Below are 20,659 nucleotides of genomic sequence, written 5' to 3' on the forward strand. Positions count from 1 at the left end.
AGATCATACTCAGGGGCGCCTGGGTGGCTCAGTCATTAAGTGTCTGCCTTTGGCTCAGGTCATGATCCCAGGGTCCTGGGATCGAGCCCTGCATCGGGCTCTCTGCTCAGCAGGGGAGCCTGCTTCCCTCTCCCACTCCCCCTGCTTGTGTTCCCTCTCTAGCTGTCTCTCTCTGTCAAATAAATAAAAATAAAATATTAAAAAAAAAAAAATAGGGCTCCTGGGTGGCTCAGTCGTTAAGCGTCTGCCTTCGGCTTGGGTCATGATCCCAGGGTCCTGGGATTGAGCCCCGCATCGGGCTCCCTGCTCTGCTGGAAGCCTGCTTCTCCTTCTCCCACTCCCCCTGCTTGTGTTCCCTTTCTCGCTGTGTCTCTCTCTGTCAAATAAATAAATAAAATTTTTAAAAATAAATAAGTAAAATTAAAAAAAAATAAAGATCATATTCATGCTATTATACAAAACAGTTGTTTTTCACTTAATATATTGTGAGCATTTTTCCATACAGCTTATATAGTGTTCCATTGTATGATTATAGCATAGTTTTGTTTTGTTTGTTTTTTAAAGATTTTATTGTCAGAGAGAGAGAGAGAGCATGAGCAGGAGGGGAGGAGGAGGAACAGGAGAAACAGACTTCCCGCTGAGCAGGGAGCCTGTTGCGGGACTCGATCCCACGACCCTGGGATCATGACCTGAGCCGAAGGCAGACGCCTAACTGACTGAGCCACCCAGGTGTCCCAATATAGCATAGGTTTGTTGTTTTTTTTTTAATTTATTTACTTTTATTAACATATAAAGTATTATTTGTTTCAGGGGTACAGGTCTGTGATTCATCAGTCTTACACAATTCATAGTGCTCACCATAGCATATACCCTCCCCAGTGTCCATCACCCAGCCACCCCATCCCTCCCACCGCCCCTCCACTCCAGCAACCCTCAGTTTGTTTCCTGAGATTAAGAGTCTCTTATAGTTTGTCTCCCTCTCTGGTTTCATCTTGTTTCATTTTTTCCTCTCTTCCCCTATGATCCTCTGCCTTGTTTCTCAAGTTACATCATTGAGATCATATAATTGTCTTTCTCTGATTGACTTATTTCGCTTAGCATAATACCCTCTAGCTCCATCCACGTCATTGCAAATGGCAGATTTCATTTTTTGATGGCTGCATAATACTCCATTGCATATATATACCACATCATCTTTATCCATTCATCTGTCAATGGACATCTGGGCTCTTTCCATAGTTTGGCTATTGTGGACATTGCTGCTATAAACATTGGGGTGCATGTGCCCCTTTGGATCACTACATATTTATCTTTGGGGTAAATACCCAGTAGTGCAATTGCTGAGTCGTATGGTAGCCCTATTTTCAATTTTTGAGGAACCTCCATATTGTTTTCCAGAGTGGCTGCACCAGCTTGCATTCCCACCCACAGTGTAGGAGGGTTCCCCTTTCTCCGCATCCTTGCCAACATCTGTCGTTTCCTGACTTGTTAATTTTAGCCATTCTGACTGGTGTGATGTGGTATCTCATTGTGGTTTTGATTTGTATTTCCCTGATGCCAAGTGATGTTGAGCACTTTTTCATAGCATAGTTTCTTATTTTTTTATTTTTTAAAGATTTTATTTATTTATTTGAAAGAGAGAATGAGATAGAGCATGAGAGGGGAGAGGGTCAGAGGGAGAAGCAGACTCCCCATCGAGCAGAGAGCCCAACGCGGGACTCGATCCCGGGACTCCAGGATCATGACCTGAGCTGAAGGCAGTCGCTTAACCAACTGAGCCACCCAGGCGCCCCTCATGGCATAGTTTTTTAATCACCCCCCTATTGTCTTTAAAGTTGGCTTCAGTTTTTCACCATTTAAAAAACTGCAGTTGGGACGCCTGGGTGGTTCAGTTGGTTAAGCGTCTGCCTTCGGCGTGGGTCATGACCCCAGGGTCGTAGGATCCAGTCCTGCATTGGGCTCCTTGCTCAGCGGGGAGCCTGCTTCTCCCTCAGCCTGCCACTCCCCCTGCTTGTGTTCTCTCTCTCCCCCGCCCTCCTGACGAAGAAGTAAAATCTTTAAAATAAATAAATATATAAAAATAAAAATAAAAAAGTGCAGTCAGCAACTTTATATATGCCTTTTTGTCCATTTATCCAGTTATTTCTGAAAGTATTAAGTCAAAGGGATATCTCTTTTTTTATTTACTTATTTTTGGGGGGCGGATATCTCTGTTTTTAAATATTATGTTATATATTATCAAATCACTCTCAGAAACCATGTTCCAAAGTATGTTCTCTATAGAAATGAATGGGAATTCTTGTTTTTCCACATCTTTACCAACTTTGAGTCTTAAATCTTTGCCAAACTATGATAGAATCCTTTTAGAGATTCATTAATTTGATTATTAGCAGAAATGTTTTTTAACAGCTTTATTGAGATTTAATTAACAGATCATAAAATTCACGCTTTTAATGTGTACAGTTCAGTGGTTTGTAGTATATTTGCAGAGTTGTGAAACAATCACTATCTAATATTAGAACATTCCCATTACCCCAAAATGAAATCCCGTGCCCATTAGCCATCACTCTCCATTGCACCCTCTCATCAGCCCCTAAGAACCATTAGTCTGCTTTCTGTCTGTATAGGTTCATCTTTTCTGGATGGTTTATATAAATAGAATCATTCAATATATGGTCTTTTATGTCTGGCTTCTTTCACTTAGCATAATGTTTTCAAGATTCATCCATGTTGTAGCATATATCGGTATCCTTTTTATGACTGATTAACTTCGCATTTTCTCAATATATCACATTTTGTTTATTCATCAATTGAAGGAAATTTGGGTAACGGAAGTATTTTTAAAGCAATGAAGTTCATAATTTAGAAGTGATTTTTACTTCACTATTTTAATTTTTTTTTTATTCTTATGTTAATCCCCATACATTACATCATTAGTTTTAGATGAAGTGTTCCATGATTCATTGTTTGTGCATAACACCCAGTGCTCCATGCAGAATGTGGCCTCCTCAATACCCACCACCAGGCTAACTCATCCTCCCACCCCCCTCCCCTCCAGAACCCTGTTTGTTTTTCAGAGTCCATCGTCTTTCATGGTTCGTCTACCCCTCCGATTTCCCCTGCTTCATTCTTCCCCTCCCACTACCTTCTTCTTCTTTTTTTTTTTCTTAACATATATTGCATTATTTGTTTCAGATGTACAGATCTAAGATTCAACAGTCTTGCACAATTCACAGCGCTTACCAGAGCACATACCCTCCCCAGTGTCTATCACCCAGTCACCCCATCCCTCCCACCCCACCCCCCACTCCAGCAACCCTCAGTTTGTTTCCTGCAATTATTTACTTCACTATTTTAAAGATTCATTCTTTCATATGGTAAACCCAATGTTTTTGCAGAGGGCATGTAATTCTTTTATAAGTAATTGCTAAAAGTGCAAATTCTGATTTTAGGATGTTTAACAGTTAGTAAGCCAGTACATCTATTTACATTTATCTATCTTTTCTGATATCTTAGGACAGATGTTGCTAATGAATGCACAAAGCAAATCAGGATAGAGCACAGATGCCCACAGACACAGTTCAAAGCTATGGCAGCTTGATGCTAAGATGCTGAGTATCATTCCCAGGGGAAGGAGCTTAGTGATGCTGCTCTCCCTGCCTGGGTGCACTCTGCCTCTATGGCGGTTCTCTGCAAAACAAATGCTGAAAACTATATTTGCTTTTCACTTTTTTTTTCCCCCCGTAAAAGTAAAAATCCTCTTTGGATTTCTTATGGTTAGCAAAAACAGGTACTAACATAGGTCTTTCATACAAGTGAAGTGGCATAACAGGAACTTTTCAAAAGCAGGGGATACCTGTACTCCAAACCAGTGCTGTCTGATAGGACTTTCTGGGAAGATGAAAATGCTCAGTCTAATACAGCAATTGCATGGCTATTGAGCACTTGAAAAATGGTTAGTGCTATTGAGGAACTGAATGTTTACATTTAATTTTAAAAAGCTGTGTGTGTGCCTAATGGTTTAGAATTGATGGTGTGCCTCTAACCAAAAAGTGTTGGTATAAATATCCCAGTTGCTAGAGCTTAAACATTTGGTAGTCTGTAAAGGGTATTATTCTGCGTGTTGGGGATGCCAGTTAGTCATATATTTCAGTTAATTACCAATTTAAATTCCTGCTTAGCTTTTTCTAAGATGCTTGATGTGAGGTAATACATGGGGAAGCCACTGTGGCACTTAAGGGAAGAGAAACTAGAAGAAAGTCATGTCATCCAGTTTGTGCCTAATTGAAATCCAGATGGAGCACAGATTTCTCCTTTGTAGACAAAAACAAAAATTTTAGGGTGTTATCAGTGCAGTGGGAATAGCCAAACAGCCTTTTCTTTCTCAGTTTCCCTATGGAACTGATGCCTTTTTCAGAGTAGGTACCTTTTCTCACTGCTTTTCATAGAAGTTCTTTATCACTGTTAGCTTGCAGTAGTATCTGTCATATTTCTGGAGGGAAGATCTGTATTGGAAGAATATTTAAAATAACTCTTTCTGGAGAATTTGGGGCTGGGAGGTGTCAAATAATCTTTTACTGTATTCAGTCAGCCTTTTTTTTTTTTTTTTAAGATTTTATTTATTTATTTGTCAGAGAGATAGAGAGCACAAGCAGGGGGAGTGGCAGGGAGAGGGAGAAGCAGGCTCCCCACGGAGCAGGGAGCCCGATGTGGGACTCGATCCCAGAACCCTGGGATCATGACCTGAGCCGAAGGCAGTCGCTTAACTGACTGAGCCACCCAGGCACCCGGTATTCAGTCAGCCTTAAACACTCTTTTTCTCTACTTTAAAATTACTGTCCCTCATTTTGAGGGGGAGGATCAGAGGGAGAAGCAGACTCCCTGCTGAGCAGGGAGCCTGATGCGGGGACTCGATCCCGGGACTCCAGGGTCATGACCTGAGCTGAAGGCAGTCGCTTAACCAACTGAGCCACCCAGGCGCCCTCACACTCTTTTGATTAAATATATTCTAGAGAGGCAACAGTGGTAGCAAAAACAAAAACACCAGACTCAATCTTTCTAAGCTTCTGATTTCTCATGTGTTAAACTGGAATAATAATATCAAAAAATATTAATAATAATACCTCATTCATGGAGTTATTGTGAAGGCTAGATAAGATAATGCACGTAAAGCACTTAGCATAGTTTCTGGCATGTATTAAGTACTCAATAAATATTTATCACCACTATTGATATTCCTGCTGTTGGTCTGGTGGTTTCTTTCTTTTTTTTTTTTTTTTAAGATTTTATTTATTTATTTGACAGAACGCAGGCAGAGAAAGAGGGAGAAGCAGACTCCCGGCTGAGCAGGGAGCCCAGCACAGGGCTTGATCCCAAGACCCTGGGATCATGACCTGAGCCGAAGGCAGACGCTTAACCGACTGAGCCACCAAGGTGCCTCTGGTCTGGTGGTTTCTGTTGGCTTATCCAAAATTTAAATTATAAAAGTGAGGTTTTTCCAGTGCTCCCAGTTATGAAGTTTTTATACATGGTCTCTTTACACCTTTATGTATTTATTATCTGTTACATTTTTATTCTTTCATTTTCACAATTTTTCTTGTCTGTTAAAAATGTTTATGTTCGGGCGCCTGGGTGGCTCAGTTGGTTAAGCGACTGCCTTCGGCTCAGGTCATGATCCTGGAGTCCCAGGATCGAGTCCCGCATCGGGCTCCCTGCTCGGCAGGGAGTCTGCTTCTCCCTCTGACCCTCCCCCCTCTCCTGCTCTCTCTCTCTCAAATAAATAAATAAAATCTTTAAAAAAAAAAATAGAAAAAAATGTTTATGTTCAATAGAATCATGTTTTCAGATAACTTATGGGCAAATTAAGTTTATCAGAAAAGTTTTCATTACCTAAATAAATTTTTCTTTAAATTGTATTTAGAACACTAAAATCACAGAATTGTTTCCTTGATAATTTTGGGGAGAGATTCACCTAATTTTCTCACTTTTTTTTTTTTTTAGGTACTTTTAACTAATCAGATGACAACGAAGATTGATAGAAATCAGGCCTTGCTGGTTCCTGCGTTGGGTGGGTAGTTAATTAGATAAGTTTTGTTTTTTTTTTAAGTTTTTTATTTATTTAAGTAATCTTAACAACCAACATGGGGCTTGAATTCACGACCCCAAGATTAAGAATTACATGCTCTTCTGACCAAGCCAGACAGGCGCCCCCAGATAAGTATTTTTAACTTAACACATTTTTTCTACCTCTTTCATGTGATGCTTGTTGAGTACTGTAAGCACCATGAAAGCAGAGATTGTATGTGATTATTCACTGATAAGTCTTAGTATGGAGCACAGTGCCTTTAGATACCCACTCATCCTTTCAGTTATTTGACAACCATTTATTGAGCATCTACTATGTGGCAACTATTGTGTCAGGCACCAAGCATACAAATATTAAGATGACTCTTGCCCTCAGAAAGTCTTAGGCAGGAGGAAGGGTGAATCTGTTTAAATACAGATCACACTACAGTGAATAGACTTATAACTCTTTCTAACTTCAGTCATGGTTTTGTTAGGACACAATGCTTTGAGATTTTTCTTTTACTAAATTCTTTAAGAATATTCTGTCAGAGTTTTTGCTTTTCTTCTGGTAGCCAGAAATATGTTAGTAGGTCTGACGATATGGAAGATTGATAAAATGTTGGCTCAAACTATAAAGTTTTCTGAAAGCAAATCAAGGATAATGATCTTCAATATTTCCACAGATAGGTAAAAATCTGTTAATCTCAGGATGTTACCCATGTGTACAAGGGGTTTTGAAAGTATAAGTATATTCTGGGAGGTTATGTGCTATGGTGAGCGCTATGAATTGTGTAAGACTGATGAATCACAGACCCGTACCTCTGAAACAAATAATACGTTATATGTTAAAAAAGAAAAAGAAGAAGATAGCAGGAAGGGAAAAATGAAGGGGTGAAATCGGAGGGGGAGACGAACCATGAGAGACTATGGACTCTGAGAAACAAACTGAGAGTTCTAGAGGGGAGGGGAGTGGGAGGATGGGTTAGCCTGGTGATGGGTATTAAAGAGGGCACGTACTGCATGGAGCACTGGGTGTTATACGCAAACAATGAATCATGGAACACTACATCAAAAACTAATGATGTAATGTATGGTGATCAAATCCAGGTGGCCTTTCCTACATCCTGCATTTTCCCCAATATACAGTCACCCTGTAAATACCAATCCCACTCCTGCTCCAGCATCTCTTGGTTGGGCTCCTACGTATAGACATCAGGTATGGACCTCTTAGTTGGTCCAAGTAACATGCCAGGTATTTTTCTTACACTGGAATATATAAAACTACACAAAGAACGTGGGGGAAAAAAAAAAGTATAAGAATATTCTCGTATTAGGTAAAGTAAAACTGTTTTGGTCAGAGGCATTCTGAGAGACTTAAAGCCTTGTCAGTAAGGCAGTATACAGTTGTTCTGTTCTTGTTCCCACCAGGGGAGAGTTGGGGACATGCTGCTACAATACGGCTAATCTTTCATTGGGACCAAAAGCAAAGGTCAGTATAGAAACAAGTTAATAATTCTGAATATTGGGTAAATTACACTGAACAGTTATATTTTCTTAGATCTACTCCAGTGGATGAAATCTACAGTGCCTCATGAATGAAAGCTTTTGTTGCCTTGTCCTCCATCACCAAGAGAAAACATAGAAACATGTTGTTAAACTGCACATTTAGCTAACATAGGAAGTTCTTTGGAATATTTAAATGATGGGGTGCACCTGAAATGAGTAGGTGGCCAAGGAATGCTACCTTCTAAAGCTCTTTGAAATCAAGTACCATTCATTAGCCTTGAAGGAGGAGGTGGGTACTCTGTGTTCCTAGAAGGGATTGAAAGAAGAATGAAATCAGGACAAAGGAAAACTTCTTGAGGTTAGCTTTAGGACTAATTTATGTGGAAAATAGGATGGCTTTTCTTAGTTGCTTAATATATTTCTTGTATGAAATTATGTCTATTTTTGTTTTCTTTTGCATTTTGCTATCCTACTTTTGTTACCCAGTTACCTGCCTTTCACAAGTATTGTTCTTTAAATTTAAATAAAACTATGACAGCATGAAACCTTTGTATTTGTTTTTAAAGCTGCTGAGCAAGTGAACAAACCAGCTTTCATTCTCTTTAAAATAGGTAAATGAAAACTGTGGACTCTTTTATTCTACACTTCTAGAAATGTCAGATTTATGCCAGCCCCTCTGCTTTGAGATTAATTTGTATAACTGAAAGAACTTGGTTTGGAAATGCTTTAATGAAAGGGGGAAATTGAGAAAGTGTGTGGGCAAAGATGGAATAAAGGGTTGCTTAAATATATATCAGGTCTGGTCAGTGATATTATCTTAGTTCTTTACCTACATCTTATTTGTTCTTCTCCAAACTGAAAAAAATCATGCCTGACCAAATTGGGTTTTACTTATTCTGAGCTCATAGCAGAATTTATTACACTTACATACATCTTTTTAAACTAATTCATGTTGTTTGTATCTCTTTTAAAAATAGCATTTCCATGGGACGCCTGGGTGTCTCAGTCAGTTGAGTGTCTGCCTTCAGCTAGGGTCATGGTCCTGGGGTCCTGGGATTGAGCCCCGCATCGGGCTCTTTGCTTGGCAGGGAGCCTGCTTCTCCCTCTCCTTCTGTCTACCACTCTGCCTGCTTATGCGCTCTCTCTCTCTCAAATAAATAAATCTTTAAAAAAAAATAGCATTTCCAAAGAGCTCAGGTAACTTTTTCTTTTCATAACACACAGTGCTTTACGATTGACTTCCATCCCCCAGTTCTCTAAATAAGTCATTGTATTCTGGATCACAAAAGGAATTCTTTCCTCAGCAATACACCCCATTGTAAAGATTTGACAACAGTTATCCAGATGAGAATATTTTGAACATATTGCTTATACTTTCCCGGATTTAGGTTTTCTGTAAAGTGTTCAAATGCTTTTAGCGATTCTCCTTGAACTAGTATATAGTAGTAGTCGTCCACTCTTATTCTACTATTAAATATTCACTAATAGAATACATCTAAAAAAATAAGAAAAATAATATGAGCAAAGCAAGATATTTCATCTTTTTTTTTTTTTAAGATTTTATTTATTTGGCAGAGAGAGACACAGCGAGAGAGGGAACACAAGCATGGGGAGTGGGAGAGGGAGAAGAAGGTTTCCTGCTGAGCAGGGAGCCCGATGTGGGGCTCGATCCCAGGACCCTGGGACCATGACCTGAGCCGAAGGCAGACGCTTAACAACTGAGCCACTCAGGCACCCCAAGATATTTCATCTTTTAATGCATTCATCAGAAGGAGATGTTTGCGGGGCCCCTGGGTGGCTCAGTTGGTTAAGCGGTTGCCTTTGGCTCAGGTCATGATCCTGGGGTCCTGGGATCGAGCCCCATGTCCAGCTCCCTGCTCAGCAGAGAGCCCGCTTCTCCCTCTCCCTCTGCCTGCCACTCTGCCTACTTGTGCTCTCTCTTTCTCTGTCAAATAAATAAATAAAATCTTAAAAAAAAAAAAGAGATGTTTGCCTTCTTTGTCAAATTCTAGAAGTTAGCATTGGTTAGGTACCCGTGAGATCAGAAAATAATGCTTATTTTTTAGAGTTAATCATTTTATGACTTTCAGCTTCTTACTCATCCTTTCCAAGAAATTGGAGAATGGTGTTGAACACTGACATTGCAGTAGATAGATTTTTTTTTAAGATTTTATTTATTTAGGGGCTCCTGGGTGGCTCAGTTGTTAAGCGTCTGCCTTCGGCTCAGGTCATGATCTCGGGGTCCTGGGATCGAGCCACACATCGGGCTCCCTGCTCAGTGGGAAGCCTGCTTCTCCCACTCCCCCTGCTTGTGTTCCCTCTCTCGCTGTTTCTCTCTCTGTCAAATAAATAAATAAAATCTTAAAAAAAAAAAAAAGAATGACTTAAAAAGATTTTATTTATTTTTTTCTTGAGAGAGCAAGAGAGAGCACAAGTGGGGAGGAGAGGGAGAGGCAGGCTTCCTGCAAACGGGGAGCCCAATGCAGGGCTCCATCCCAGGACCCTGGGATCAGGGTCTAAAGGCAGACACTTAACCAACTGAGCCACCTAGGTGCCCTGAATTAGATAGATTTAGGGGAACTCTGTACCGTAAGTTTTTTTATATCCCATACTATCATTTTAGGACTGCTTGCTTATGATAGGTATTTAACTGGGCAGTTTATATACAATATTTCATATAATCCCTTCAATAACTCTTTGAAGGATCTACACCTACATAGAAGTGAGAAGTGAGAAGACCAAGGCTGCCCAGAAAGATTAAGAGTAATTCATAGCTACCATTTATTGAATTTTTATTAACTGTCCTTTATTGTGCTAAGCATTGTGTGTGTGTGTGTGTGTGTGTATTAGTATTTCATTTTATTTTCTAAATAACTCTATGAAATAAGTAGTGGTATCCAAATTTTATAGCTGACTCTATAATAGAGTCTGTTTCTTTTCCTGTAATTGCTGTTTCTACAATGTAATTATAGTATTGTGTTGATTGCCAGCAGATCTGAAAGTATAGCTCTTATCCTCCTTTTTAGATAAAATCCTTTTTTTCCAGACTTTTTTTTCCCCCCAGGCTGGGGATATATGATAAGTAATATGCATACTTTATTATAATCAAAATAAATTGACTTCATTTAAGAGAATTAAAATAGTTCTTTATTGTTTGAAACCAGTTATCTTTTTTTTTTTTTTTAAAGATTTTATTTATTAATTTGGCAGAGAGAGACAGCAAGAGAGGGAACACAAGCAAGGGGAGTGGGAGAGGGAGAAGCAGGCTTCCCGTGGAGCAGGGAGCCCGATGTGGGGCTCGATCCCAGGACCCTGGGATCATGACCTGAGCCGAAGGCAGACGCTTAACGACTGAGCCACCCAGGCGCCCCTGAAACCAGTTATCTTAAAAAAAGAAAAGAAACCAGTTATCTTTTAAGTCATTAAAGTTCCATGAAATCTTGTGTTTTAAAATTTAGTTTATCTTGAAAGGACAAAAACAAATTCACAGTGGGGAAAAATAATTATAAAAATGAACACTTCCAGTTTGAGCAGAAAACTAAAAACCTTGACTAGCCAAATCTATATTGAGAATTGAACCTAAGTGTCCCATCTTATACTCTAGTCCCCATCTTTCACCAGAAACGCCTGACTTTACCCTTTGACTAACAATGAAATGACATTCCAACAGTAATTCAAATAAGTACTTTTGTCTCTGTCCTGCATATTGTGCGGGTTTTCCTCTAGTTTGCATATTCATGATAATATGAGGCTGAGATTGTTCAGAATTATATCACTCTTTGCCAAGAAGATCTGGTGGTAGAATGGAGTAATATATCAACACCCCCACACAGTGTTTCATATGTGTGCTCAGCTTTAGAGCACAAATTGTGCTTCTGTCTTATTTCTTCCTGACCCAAACTGTGTAGTTCAGCCATATGTTAAGCTTCATCTCGGCTGGGGACATGAGCCAAGTGATTCTTTGGTTTAGTTTGTTATTTAAAAAGATCTCTTGAGATGCAGATATGAGATATAAAATTCTTTTATTTTTACTTAGGAATTTGAGGAAAATTTTCATTCTGAATATTTAATGCCCACTTGACTTCAGGATTTTTATTTTGTTTATTATTATTTTTAAAGATTTTATTTATTTATTTGACAGAGAGAGACACAGCAAGAGAGGGAAAACAAGCAGGGGGAGTGGGAGAGGGAGAAGCAGGCTCCCCGTGGAGCAGGGAGCCCGACGTGGGGCTCGATCCCAGGACCCTGGGATCATGACCCGAGCCGAAGGCAGACACTTGATGACTGAGCCACCCAGGCGCCCCAAGGATTTTTAATAAACATGTAAAAGCTTCTAAAAGCTTACTTTTTTTTTTTAAAGATTTTATTTATTTATTTGACAGAGAGCACAAGCAGGGGGAGCAGCAGGCGGAGGGAGAGGGAGAAGCAGGGAGCCCGATGCGGGGCTTGATCTCAGGACCCTGGGATCATGACCCAAGCCGAAGGCAGATGCCAAACGACTGAGGCACTTGGGTGCCCCAAAAGCTTATTTACTTTTTAATAATTTTCTCAGAAAATTCAGATGTATTGGGTATCTTTTTGGACATATGGTGATATGAGGTAATTTAGATACTAATTTTTCAGAAGGTTAGCTAATATTTGTTTTATTGAATCAAAAAGAGTGTGTTTTTTTTTTAATAAGGCAGGTTAAAATACACCATGCCTCTATTTTTCTGTTATTTATATATATATGTATATTTCTTTAACTTTTATTTATTAAAAAAAAATTTTTTTTTAATCTCTAGGCCCCAAGTGGGGCTCCAGCTTACAACCTGGAGATCAAGAGTCCCATCTTCAAAAAAAAAGAGTCCCATCTTCTACCAACTGAGCCAGCCAAGTGCCCCAATTTTTGTTATATTTTGTATTAAAGATAGAATTATCAACCCTAAGGCATTATAAAAATTTATAATCTCTGTCCCTAACACAACTATTCTTATATTACATATTAAATTTTTGCCTACAATTGCAATTACAGAATATATGACATTTTGGATTCTGCTGTTTTTGTCCTAAAAGTACAAACCTAAACCAGTAAGCTAATGGACTGTGATCTCTGATTGCTTCTCTTTTCTCTTTTGAAGATTGATTTATTCATTTGAGAGAGAGAGTGTGCATGCGCCAGGAGGAAAGGGCAGAGGGGGAAGGAAAGGGAGAGAGTCTCAAGCAGGCTCAGCGCTCAGTGAGGCTTGATCCCAGGACCATGAGAACATGACCTGAGCCGAAATCAGCAGTCAGATGCTTAACCAACTGCACCACCCAGGCACCCCTGATTGCTTCTCTTTTGAATTGTTTCTGAATGGAGGGGCAATTTCAAACTTTGAAGAGTAACAGATCATAAACCAAGATGTCCTTTTTGAATTGTCTTTGAAAACGAATCAGACACTACTCCCGCCTCTGTCGTGGAGCAGCCTTCTGGGGCCTCCTCTGCAAATGGGCTCCTTGGCCTGGCATCCTGGTCCCCCATGATCACCTGCCGAGGCCCATGAGGGGTTACTGCCAAGGTTTCCACCAGCCCATAAGTGACAGCATGGCAGCCATCTCCTCCAGCAGCTTGCTCGTGGCTACCTCTGGCTATTTCCAGTGCGTCCTGGGTTCCACTTTGGGTAACAGCTCCTGTGCAAGTGCAGCCATCCCTCACCACCCTGGTCTCCCCAAGGCTGACTCGGGTCACTGGTGGGCAAGGTTCTTTCTCAGGAGGTCCGCTCTCCCATTCATGGCTACAGTGTTGAAGTCCCCAGAATGCTCAGAATCTCCTCAGGCCCCCAACAGCATGATCACCTGTGACTTGGCTCTGGAAGCCATGAGGAAGCAGCCAGGTGGCCAGCCTGGCAAAGTCAACACTGGGCCCCAATCCTGAGTGGCCACCACCAGCCACCAGGCTCATTCAGGAGGTGGTGGGCTCATCAGAGCTCTTCTCCTCCCCTCCTGGTAGACTAGACAGGCTGCAGCAAGCAGAAGCAGTTGGGTTCTTCTATATCAAAACAGCAAAACACCAAAAGGGAAGCTGAGAGAACCCCACTGTTTACTCTCCAAGCCACACTCAAGCCTTCCTGACATCCTGTAACCATGTGCCTTGAACCAAGTAGAAAATAAACTCCAGGGGCGCCTGGGTGGCTCAGTCGTTAAGCGTCTGCCTTCGGCTCAGGTCATGATCCCAGGGTCCTGGGATTGAGCCCCGCATCGGGCTCCCTGCTACGCGGGGAGCCTGCTTCTCCCTCTCCCTCTGCCTTCCCCCTGCTTGTGCGCACTCTCTCTGTCTCTCTCATATAAATAAATAAAATCTTTTTAAAAAAAAGAAAATAAACTCCAAGCAGCCAGTAAAAAAGAAAGAAATGAACATTACATTGTATGTAAATAAGTGATCCTGTTAACTCTGAGAGTATGATTTTTCTCTAAGTTAGAATCTGCATTTTGTGCAGTTATGTCAAATCTTTTTTGGGGGGAGAGGGATATGGTATTTTTTAAAATTTAAATTCAATTAGCCATCATAAAGTACATCATTAGTTTCAGGTGTAGTGTTCAACAATCCATCAGTTGCATATAACACCCAGTGCTCATCACGTATATCAATTTTTTAAAAGTGGTAAATTGTGGGGCGCCTGGCTGGCTCAGTCAGTAGATCATGCAACTCTTGATCTTGGGGTTCTGAGTTCAAGCCCCACGTTGGGTATAGAGCCTACTTAAAAATTTTTTTTAATTAAATTTTGGTAAATTGTACATATCCTAAAGTGTATCACTTTAATCGTTTAAGCGTAGTTTGATGACATGAAGTACATTCACATTATTGTGCAGTCATCGCCACCATCCATCTCCAGAACTTTTGCATCTTCCCCAACTGAAACTGTTCCCATTAAACACTAACTCCTATTCTTCCCTCCCCCCAGCCTATGGCAACCACCATTCTACCTTCTGTCTCTGACTTTGACTACTCTAGGCACCTCATATAAGTGGAACGATACAATATTTGTCCTGTTGTGCCTGGCCTTTTTTCACTTAGCATAGTTTTCAGTGTTCACTGTTACGTGTGACAAGAACTTCCCTTTTTTTTTTTTTAAGATTTTATTTATTTATTTGGCAGAGAGAGTGAGCGCAAGCACAAGTAGGCAGAGCAGCAGGCAGGAGAGGGAGAAGTTTTTAAAATAATTTAATAAAAGTTTTTGCTTATATTTGCTATTACAGTATTTGAGCAAAGTTAGTAAGAGCTTAGAATTTTATATTTAACTACTTTTCAGCTTTCAATTTTACGTTACTTTGTGGAGAACATAATAAGATTCTACCGAAACAGACCTTGTTCTGTCATGACAGTGATTCTTCCGGATATAATCATTTTGAAAGAATGTGTCTTCCTTGCTTATTTGTATTAGTGTGATAAGAGTATTGCTCCTCATTTATATCCCAAGAAATTGTCTTAATACTTCTATCATACCACACAAAAAGTACACAATTACTGCAGAAAGTTGGAAAAACATAAAAAAACCAATCTTTATGTTGTAATAACAACTTAACTTTTTGATTGTAGTCTTCTAGTTTTTTCTATATATGTGCATTTACATACTCATAAATGTGATTCATAGAGCATAACTTTTACTTAAATATTTTATCTCATTAAATATTTTTTCCACATTATCTTCTTAAGCATCAGTAGTATTTTGTCATGTAGAAATTTATTTGAATTACTCATTGGATGTTTAGGTTGCTTTAAAATTCCACTTATATAGGGGCGCCTGGGTGGCTCAGTCATTAAGCGCCTGCCTTCGGCTCAGGTCCTGACCCCAGGGTCCTGGGATTGAGCCCCGCATCGGGCTCCCTGCTCAGCGGGAAGCCTGCTTCTCCCTCTCCCACTCCCCCTGCTTGTGTTCCCTCTCTTCACTGTGTCTCTCTCTGTCAAATAAATAAAATCTTTAAAAATAAATAAAATTCCACTTATATAAACAACTCATTATATGTAATAATTATTATACATACAAATAGCTATTGATTAAAGGAGTCTTTTTGATATTTCTTTGCTTTCTGTGTCCTTAGGGAACAAAACAATAGAATTGTAGTGAAAAACTATAAATTTAAATTATTAAGTCAGTCATCTGAATGAATGAAGATCATGTGTTTGTATATATTTATTTTTCTCTAAGCAGGTTGGCAACATTGTACAAATCACCAAGCCAGAAGGAATCTACAGTACTGTTTCAAATCACAGTCAGTATTATTTGATTAGAGTGGGGTTTTGGTGTTGGTGGGCAGTAATTATCTGAAGAGAGCATTTACAAATTGCTTCTGTTAACTTCTGTAGGCAGCAAGCATATTTGAGGACAGCTTTTGATGCTTAGAACATTATCCCCAAAATAGTAGTATATATACAGAATATTCTGGTGACAATTAGACTGAAATTTATTCTTAAGAACAGAGGAAATACTTTATTTGTAGGCTAGTGTGTTCCATGCCATATGTAATGTCAAGATATTAAAATTTTTTAAAGTGAAAGTTGTTAAAGATTTTCCAAGAAAAAATACTAACATTACTCATTTTAGTCTGTAGATATTATAGATCTATCATAGCCACCAAATATATCCTGCTTTAAAATGTTAATTTTCCTATAATTTAAAATCATAGAACACTTTTTTGGCTGAAATATGCATATTTATCAGTAGTGTTGAGCCAAATATATTCTTGGCATTTCATTTTTTAAGGACAAAAACAGAAATAGAGATTCTGAAACTGAATTATCGACTTAGTCTTTGTACTGCTTAGGTGCATTTAAAGTATCCTAATTGGAAAACTAAATTTAGAGTATTGTGAAAATAAATTTGTAAAGCATCTAAGTAATTAGTACATGTTACTTCCTTTTACTCTTCAATAGAGTCACCGTAAAGTTTGTTAAGATTTTTAGAGTGCATTTTTATAATGCACTGGTATTTCTGTTGTGTATATATAAACAATATGTAAATAAATGAATACAGATATAAAATACTCTAGATATGAAATACGCTAGTACAGCTTTGGCTTGGACACCTTTTCAGGAGGTTTAACCTCCTCATTCGCAGTGGTTAATAACTTCTGTCTCAAGAATAAAGTAGCTCTTTTATCAATTACTTAAAAATATTTGGAAAACTAATCGTTATTTTAGTTGTTCTTAAACCATACTTGTATATTTTTTCATCTTCCAGCCTCAGGGATTTAGAGATGCTGTTGTTGCTACTGCATCTTCTTTGCAAACAGAAGGTTCGTTGAATTCCCGGAAACGGTCACGAGAATCAGAGGAAGAACAGGAGTCCAAAGACTAGTCTTAAAGTATACATATATGTTGATGCTGTGAGATGTAATACATATAAGCAGTAGACTCTTTACTTTAAAATATAAACACACACTATGGCACATATGAATCAAGAGCATGTGAAGTGAAGTGAAAAACACGGAATGAGTATGATTCTCTGAATTTTTCTAAAGCAGCTCTACCATTATATTTTGCCCTGTTTTCATTTTTAGTAACAGTCAGCAGAGATGATACAGGTATTGTATTTTTGCAAATGTGGAAAGCTGATCTTGTGTGACCAATCTGAATTTACCATTCAGGCTGTTTTTTCCTCTTTTCTTTGTTAATTGCTTAGAAAATCCTAGGAAGAAAAGAGTTTGGTTTTTTTTCACATTCCTATTGGGTTCTCCTCTTTAAATGTAGTTTTGATAATTCTTAAGAATGACTTGTTTTTGAGCCATCTCTTACTTGGCATCATGGCTGCCCTCAGACCTCTATTGAAGCCCAATACCATTAAAAAGAGAATCAAGAAGTTCATCCAGCACCAGTCAGACCCATATGTCAAAATTAAGCACAACTGGCGGAAACCCAGAGTCATGGACAATAGGGTGCACAGAAGATTCAAGGGCTAGATCTTGATGCCCAAAACTGTTCACAGGAGCAACAAGAAAACAAAGCACATGCTGCCCTGTGGCTTCTGAAGTTCCTAGTCCACAATGTCCAGGAGCTTGAGGTGCTCCTGATATGCAACAAATCTTACTGCGCAGAGATTGCTCACAATGTCTCCTCCAGGAACCACAAAGCCACTGGAAAGACCAACCCAGCTGGCCATCTGAGTTACCAGTGCCAATGCTACTCTGCGCAGCCAAGAAAATGAATAGACCGCTTATGTGCATGTCGTATTTGTGTTAATAAAACCATAAAACTACAAAAAAAGAAAAAGACTTGTTTTTACTATTATAAAGAAAAGCCAGCACCATGAGTCAGCATATTATTATATTCAGTTTTAATGGTAGGATACAAATTTTAGATGACCAATCAGATTTTAGTGACCCCAATCCTAAAATCTAAGCCTTTTTTTTTTTTTTAATGTTATTTTATGTTAAGGGAAGGACTTTGGAGCTGTTACCCTATCTAGAAAATGTCTAGAACGTTCATCTTCCAGAAGAGTCAAGTTGATAAACTCACAATTATTTATTTCTACATTTTTGAAACGTGGTGTGATCCATTCTAGAATTCTAGATGTATTGACATTTTCCTTTGAATAATCTTAACACTGTTTGAATAAATTAAAAATTTGGATTCTTGAGTGGTTTTAAAATCATCTAAAAATGTTTTGGCACCTGATTCTTCTTCGTACTTCTCAATTCATTCACAAAATTTACTCTGGTTCCCAATGGAAGAAAATTATTTAAATAATTCAGTATTACATACTGTGACAACCATGTTCTCCAGATTTTAGTGACAATTGGTATTTCCTATCCCAGACTGACCACTAAATTTATAAAGTTTTAAAAATATAATTTTTCCATAATTGATTATATATAGAATAACCATAGTTTGCCAGGACTTTTTTGAGAATGAAAGTAGACACTGCTAACAATTACACCAGGACAGTGGACATAAATCAGGACCATCCCAGGCAAATCAGGCATATGGTCATCCAATCATATAAGACTAACTTCAAATGACTAGTGTAGGATGACTGATTGTAATTATGAGGCATATATTTTTATTATCAATTCAGTCATTATTAAAAAATTACCCATCATTTTATATTCTCTGCTCAGATCATAAAATCAAGAGAGTGAGGGGGTTATAAGTGATAAATATCAGTGTTACTAGGCATCAGAGCTGTAGGAATCTCATAAAGCGTCATAACATTGTACTTTAAAGAACTGTAGGACCTGGAATATAGACAAAGCCAAGTGGTTTTGCTTTTTGTTTGCAACTCTTCTTAGGTAAACTTTATGTAAAATAGCCTTTCAGGGCGCCTGGTGGCTTAGTCTGTTAAGCGTCTGCCTTGGGCTCAGGTCATGATCCCAGGGTCCCAGGATCGATTGAGTCCCGTCTCCAGCTCCCCACTCAGCTGGGAGTCTACCTCTCCCTCTCCTTCTGCCTGTCCCCCCCACCTTCTCTCAAATAAATAAAATCTTTAAAATAACCTTTCAAAGTTGTTGTTATTGCTAAAAAGATAATTATTTTCCTAGTTATACACTTAAATCTTGGTCCGCTTGGGCTGCAGTAACAAAGTACCATAAATTTAAGCAACAAATTTTTCTCACAGTATTAGAGGCTAGAAGTCCAAGATCGGTGTGCCAGCATTGTGTGGTTCCAGTGAAGCTTGTAGACAGCCGCCTACTTACTGAGTACTCACAAGGCCTTTCCTTGGTGAATGTGCATGGAGAGAGATCTTAAAAAGCCACCAGTCCTATCAGATTAGACTTCACCTTTATGACCTCATTTAACATTAATTACCTTCTAAAAGCCCTATCTCCAAATACAGTCCCCCTGAGGGTTAGAGCTTCAACATGAATTTTGGGAACAGAATTCAGTCTGTAGAGATAGAGGAAATTTTGGGGCTCCTGGGTGGCTCAGTCATTAGGCATCTGCCTTCAGCTGGGGTCATGATCCCAGGGTCCTGGGATAGAGCCCCGCATCGAGCCCCCCCATCAGACTCCCTGCTCAGCGGGGAGCCTGCTTCTTCCTCACCCTCTACCTGCTGCTTCCCCTACTTGTGCTCACTCTCTCTGTCAAATAAATAAAATCTTAAAAAAAAAAAAATACAGGAAATTTAAAGTCTACACACATACATTTTTTTGCACACGTGAAGTTTTTAAAAAATTATATTGTTACCTGCTTTTTAAAGAGCCTAATATATCCTGTTCTGCGCCACATAATTTTTCTGTGATAGTTTTTAATGGTGCATAATTTTAAACTTTTTGGAGTTTTAGTTATTACTATATTTTCTTAGTGTTATAAACAATGCTTCTGATAAGCATAGAAGTTCCTTTTTTAAAGAAATGATTTGTATTAATTTTCCATTGCCGCTGTAAAAAATTACCACAGATTTAGTGGCTTGAACACAAATTTATTATCTTACGGTTCTGGAGTCTGAAATCAGTTTCGCAGGGCTAAAATCAAGGTGTCAGCAAGCCTGCATTCCTTCTGTAGGGTGTAGGGAAAATCCATTTTCTTGCCTTTTCTAGCTTCTAGAGGCTGCCTGCATTCTTTGGCTCATAGCCCATCTTCAAATACACAGTGTAGCATCTTCCAATCTCTCCGTTTCCAGTCTGTTTCAGTTGCCTTTTTCCAACTCTCTCTCCTGCCTTCCTTTTATAAGGACACTTGTGATTACATTTAGGGCTCAGTCAGATAATCCAGGATAATATCCCTATCTCAAGGCCCTTAATCACATCTGCAGAGTACTTTTGGCATGTAAATTAGCATTCACAAATTCCCGGATTAGATTGTAAATGTTTTGGGTGAGCCATTATTTCAGCCCCTCAATTCATGTGGTAACATAATTCAAGACATGATCCTTTGGTGACAAATATACACATTAAAGTTTGGAAAGCACTGGGACAGACTTGTTGACATTTTTAACTGTATTCATAGATGGTCATTCCCATTTATGAACGTGAAAGGGAAAAAAAGGATACGAAAAGAAATGATATATCCTTAGCTTTTTTTTTTTTTACTTGATTTTTTTTTTGTTTTTCTTTATTATTTTTTTTTATTCTTATGTTAATCTCCATACATTACATCATTAGTTCTAGATGAAGTGTTCCATGATTCATT

General features: G+C 38.9%; 1 protein-coding gene across 7 annotated transcripts in view; it reads left to right on the forward strand.

The window, feature by feature from the left end:
* RAD51C (RAD51 paralog C) overlaps positions 1–19,022 on the forward strand; it is a 45,853-nt gene extending 26,831 nt beyond the window's left edge. For 2 of the 7 annotated variants that reach the window (XM_081806053.1, XM_031029948.2), the window contains 4 exons: positions 6,001–6,067; positions 7,495–7,555; positions 15,741–15,804; positions 16,773–19,022. In XM_081806053.1, coding sequence (XP_081662179.1) covers positions 6,001–6,067; positions 7,495–7,555; positions 15,741–15,804; positions 16,773–16,889 — 309 coding nt within the window. In that variant the 3' untranslated portion in view covers positions 16,890–19,022. Of the gene's footprint in view, positions 1–564; positions 749–6,000; positions 6,068–7,494; positions 7,556–7,624; positions 7,862–15,740; positions 15,805–16,772 lie in introns of those variants that run through there. The other 5 variants (XM_081806054.1, XM_006735052.3, XR_014140685.1 and 2 more) reach the window with 4 other exon arrangements.
* The last annotated feature ends 1,637 nt before the right edge of the window (positions 19,023–20,659 follow it).

The sequence above is a fragment of the Leptonychotes weddellii genome, chromosome 15 (genome assembly GCF_054177405.1).
Source record: "Leptonychotes weddellii isolate Sample4059 chromosome 15, ASM5417740v2, whole genome shotgun sequence".
In the NCBI taxonomy this organism is placed as follows: Eukaryota; Metazoa; Chordata; class Mammalia; order Carnivora; family Phocidae; genus Leptonychotes; species Leptonychotes weddellii.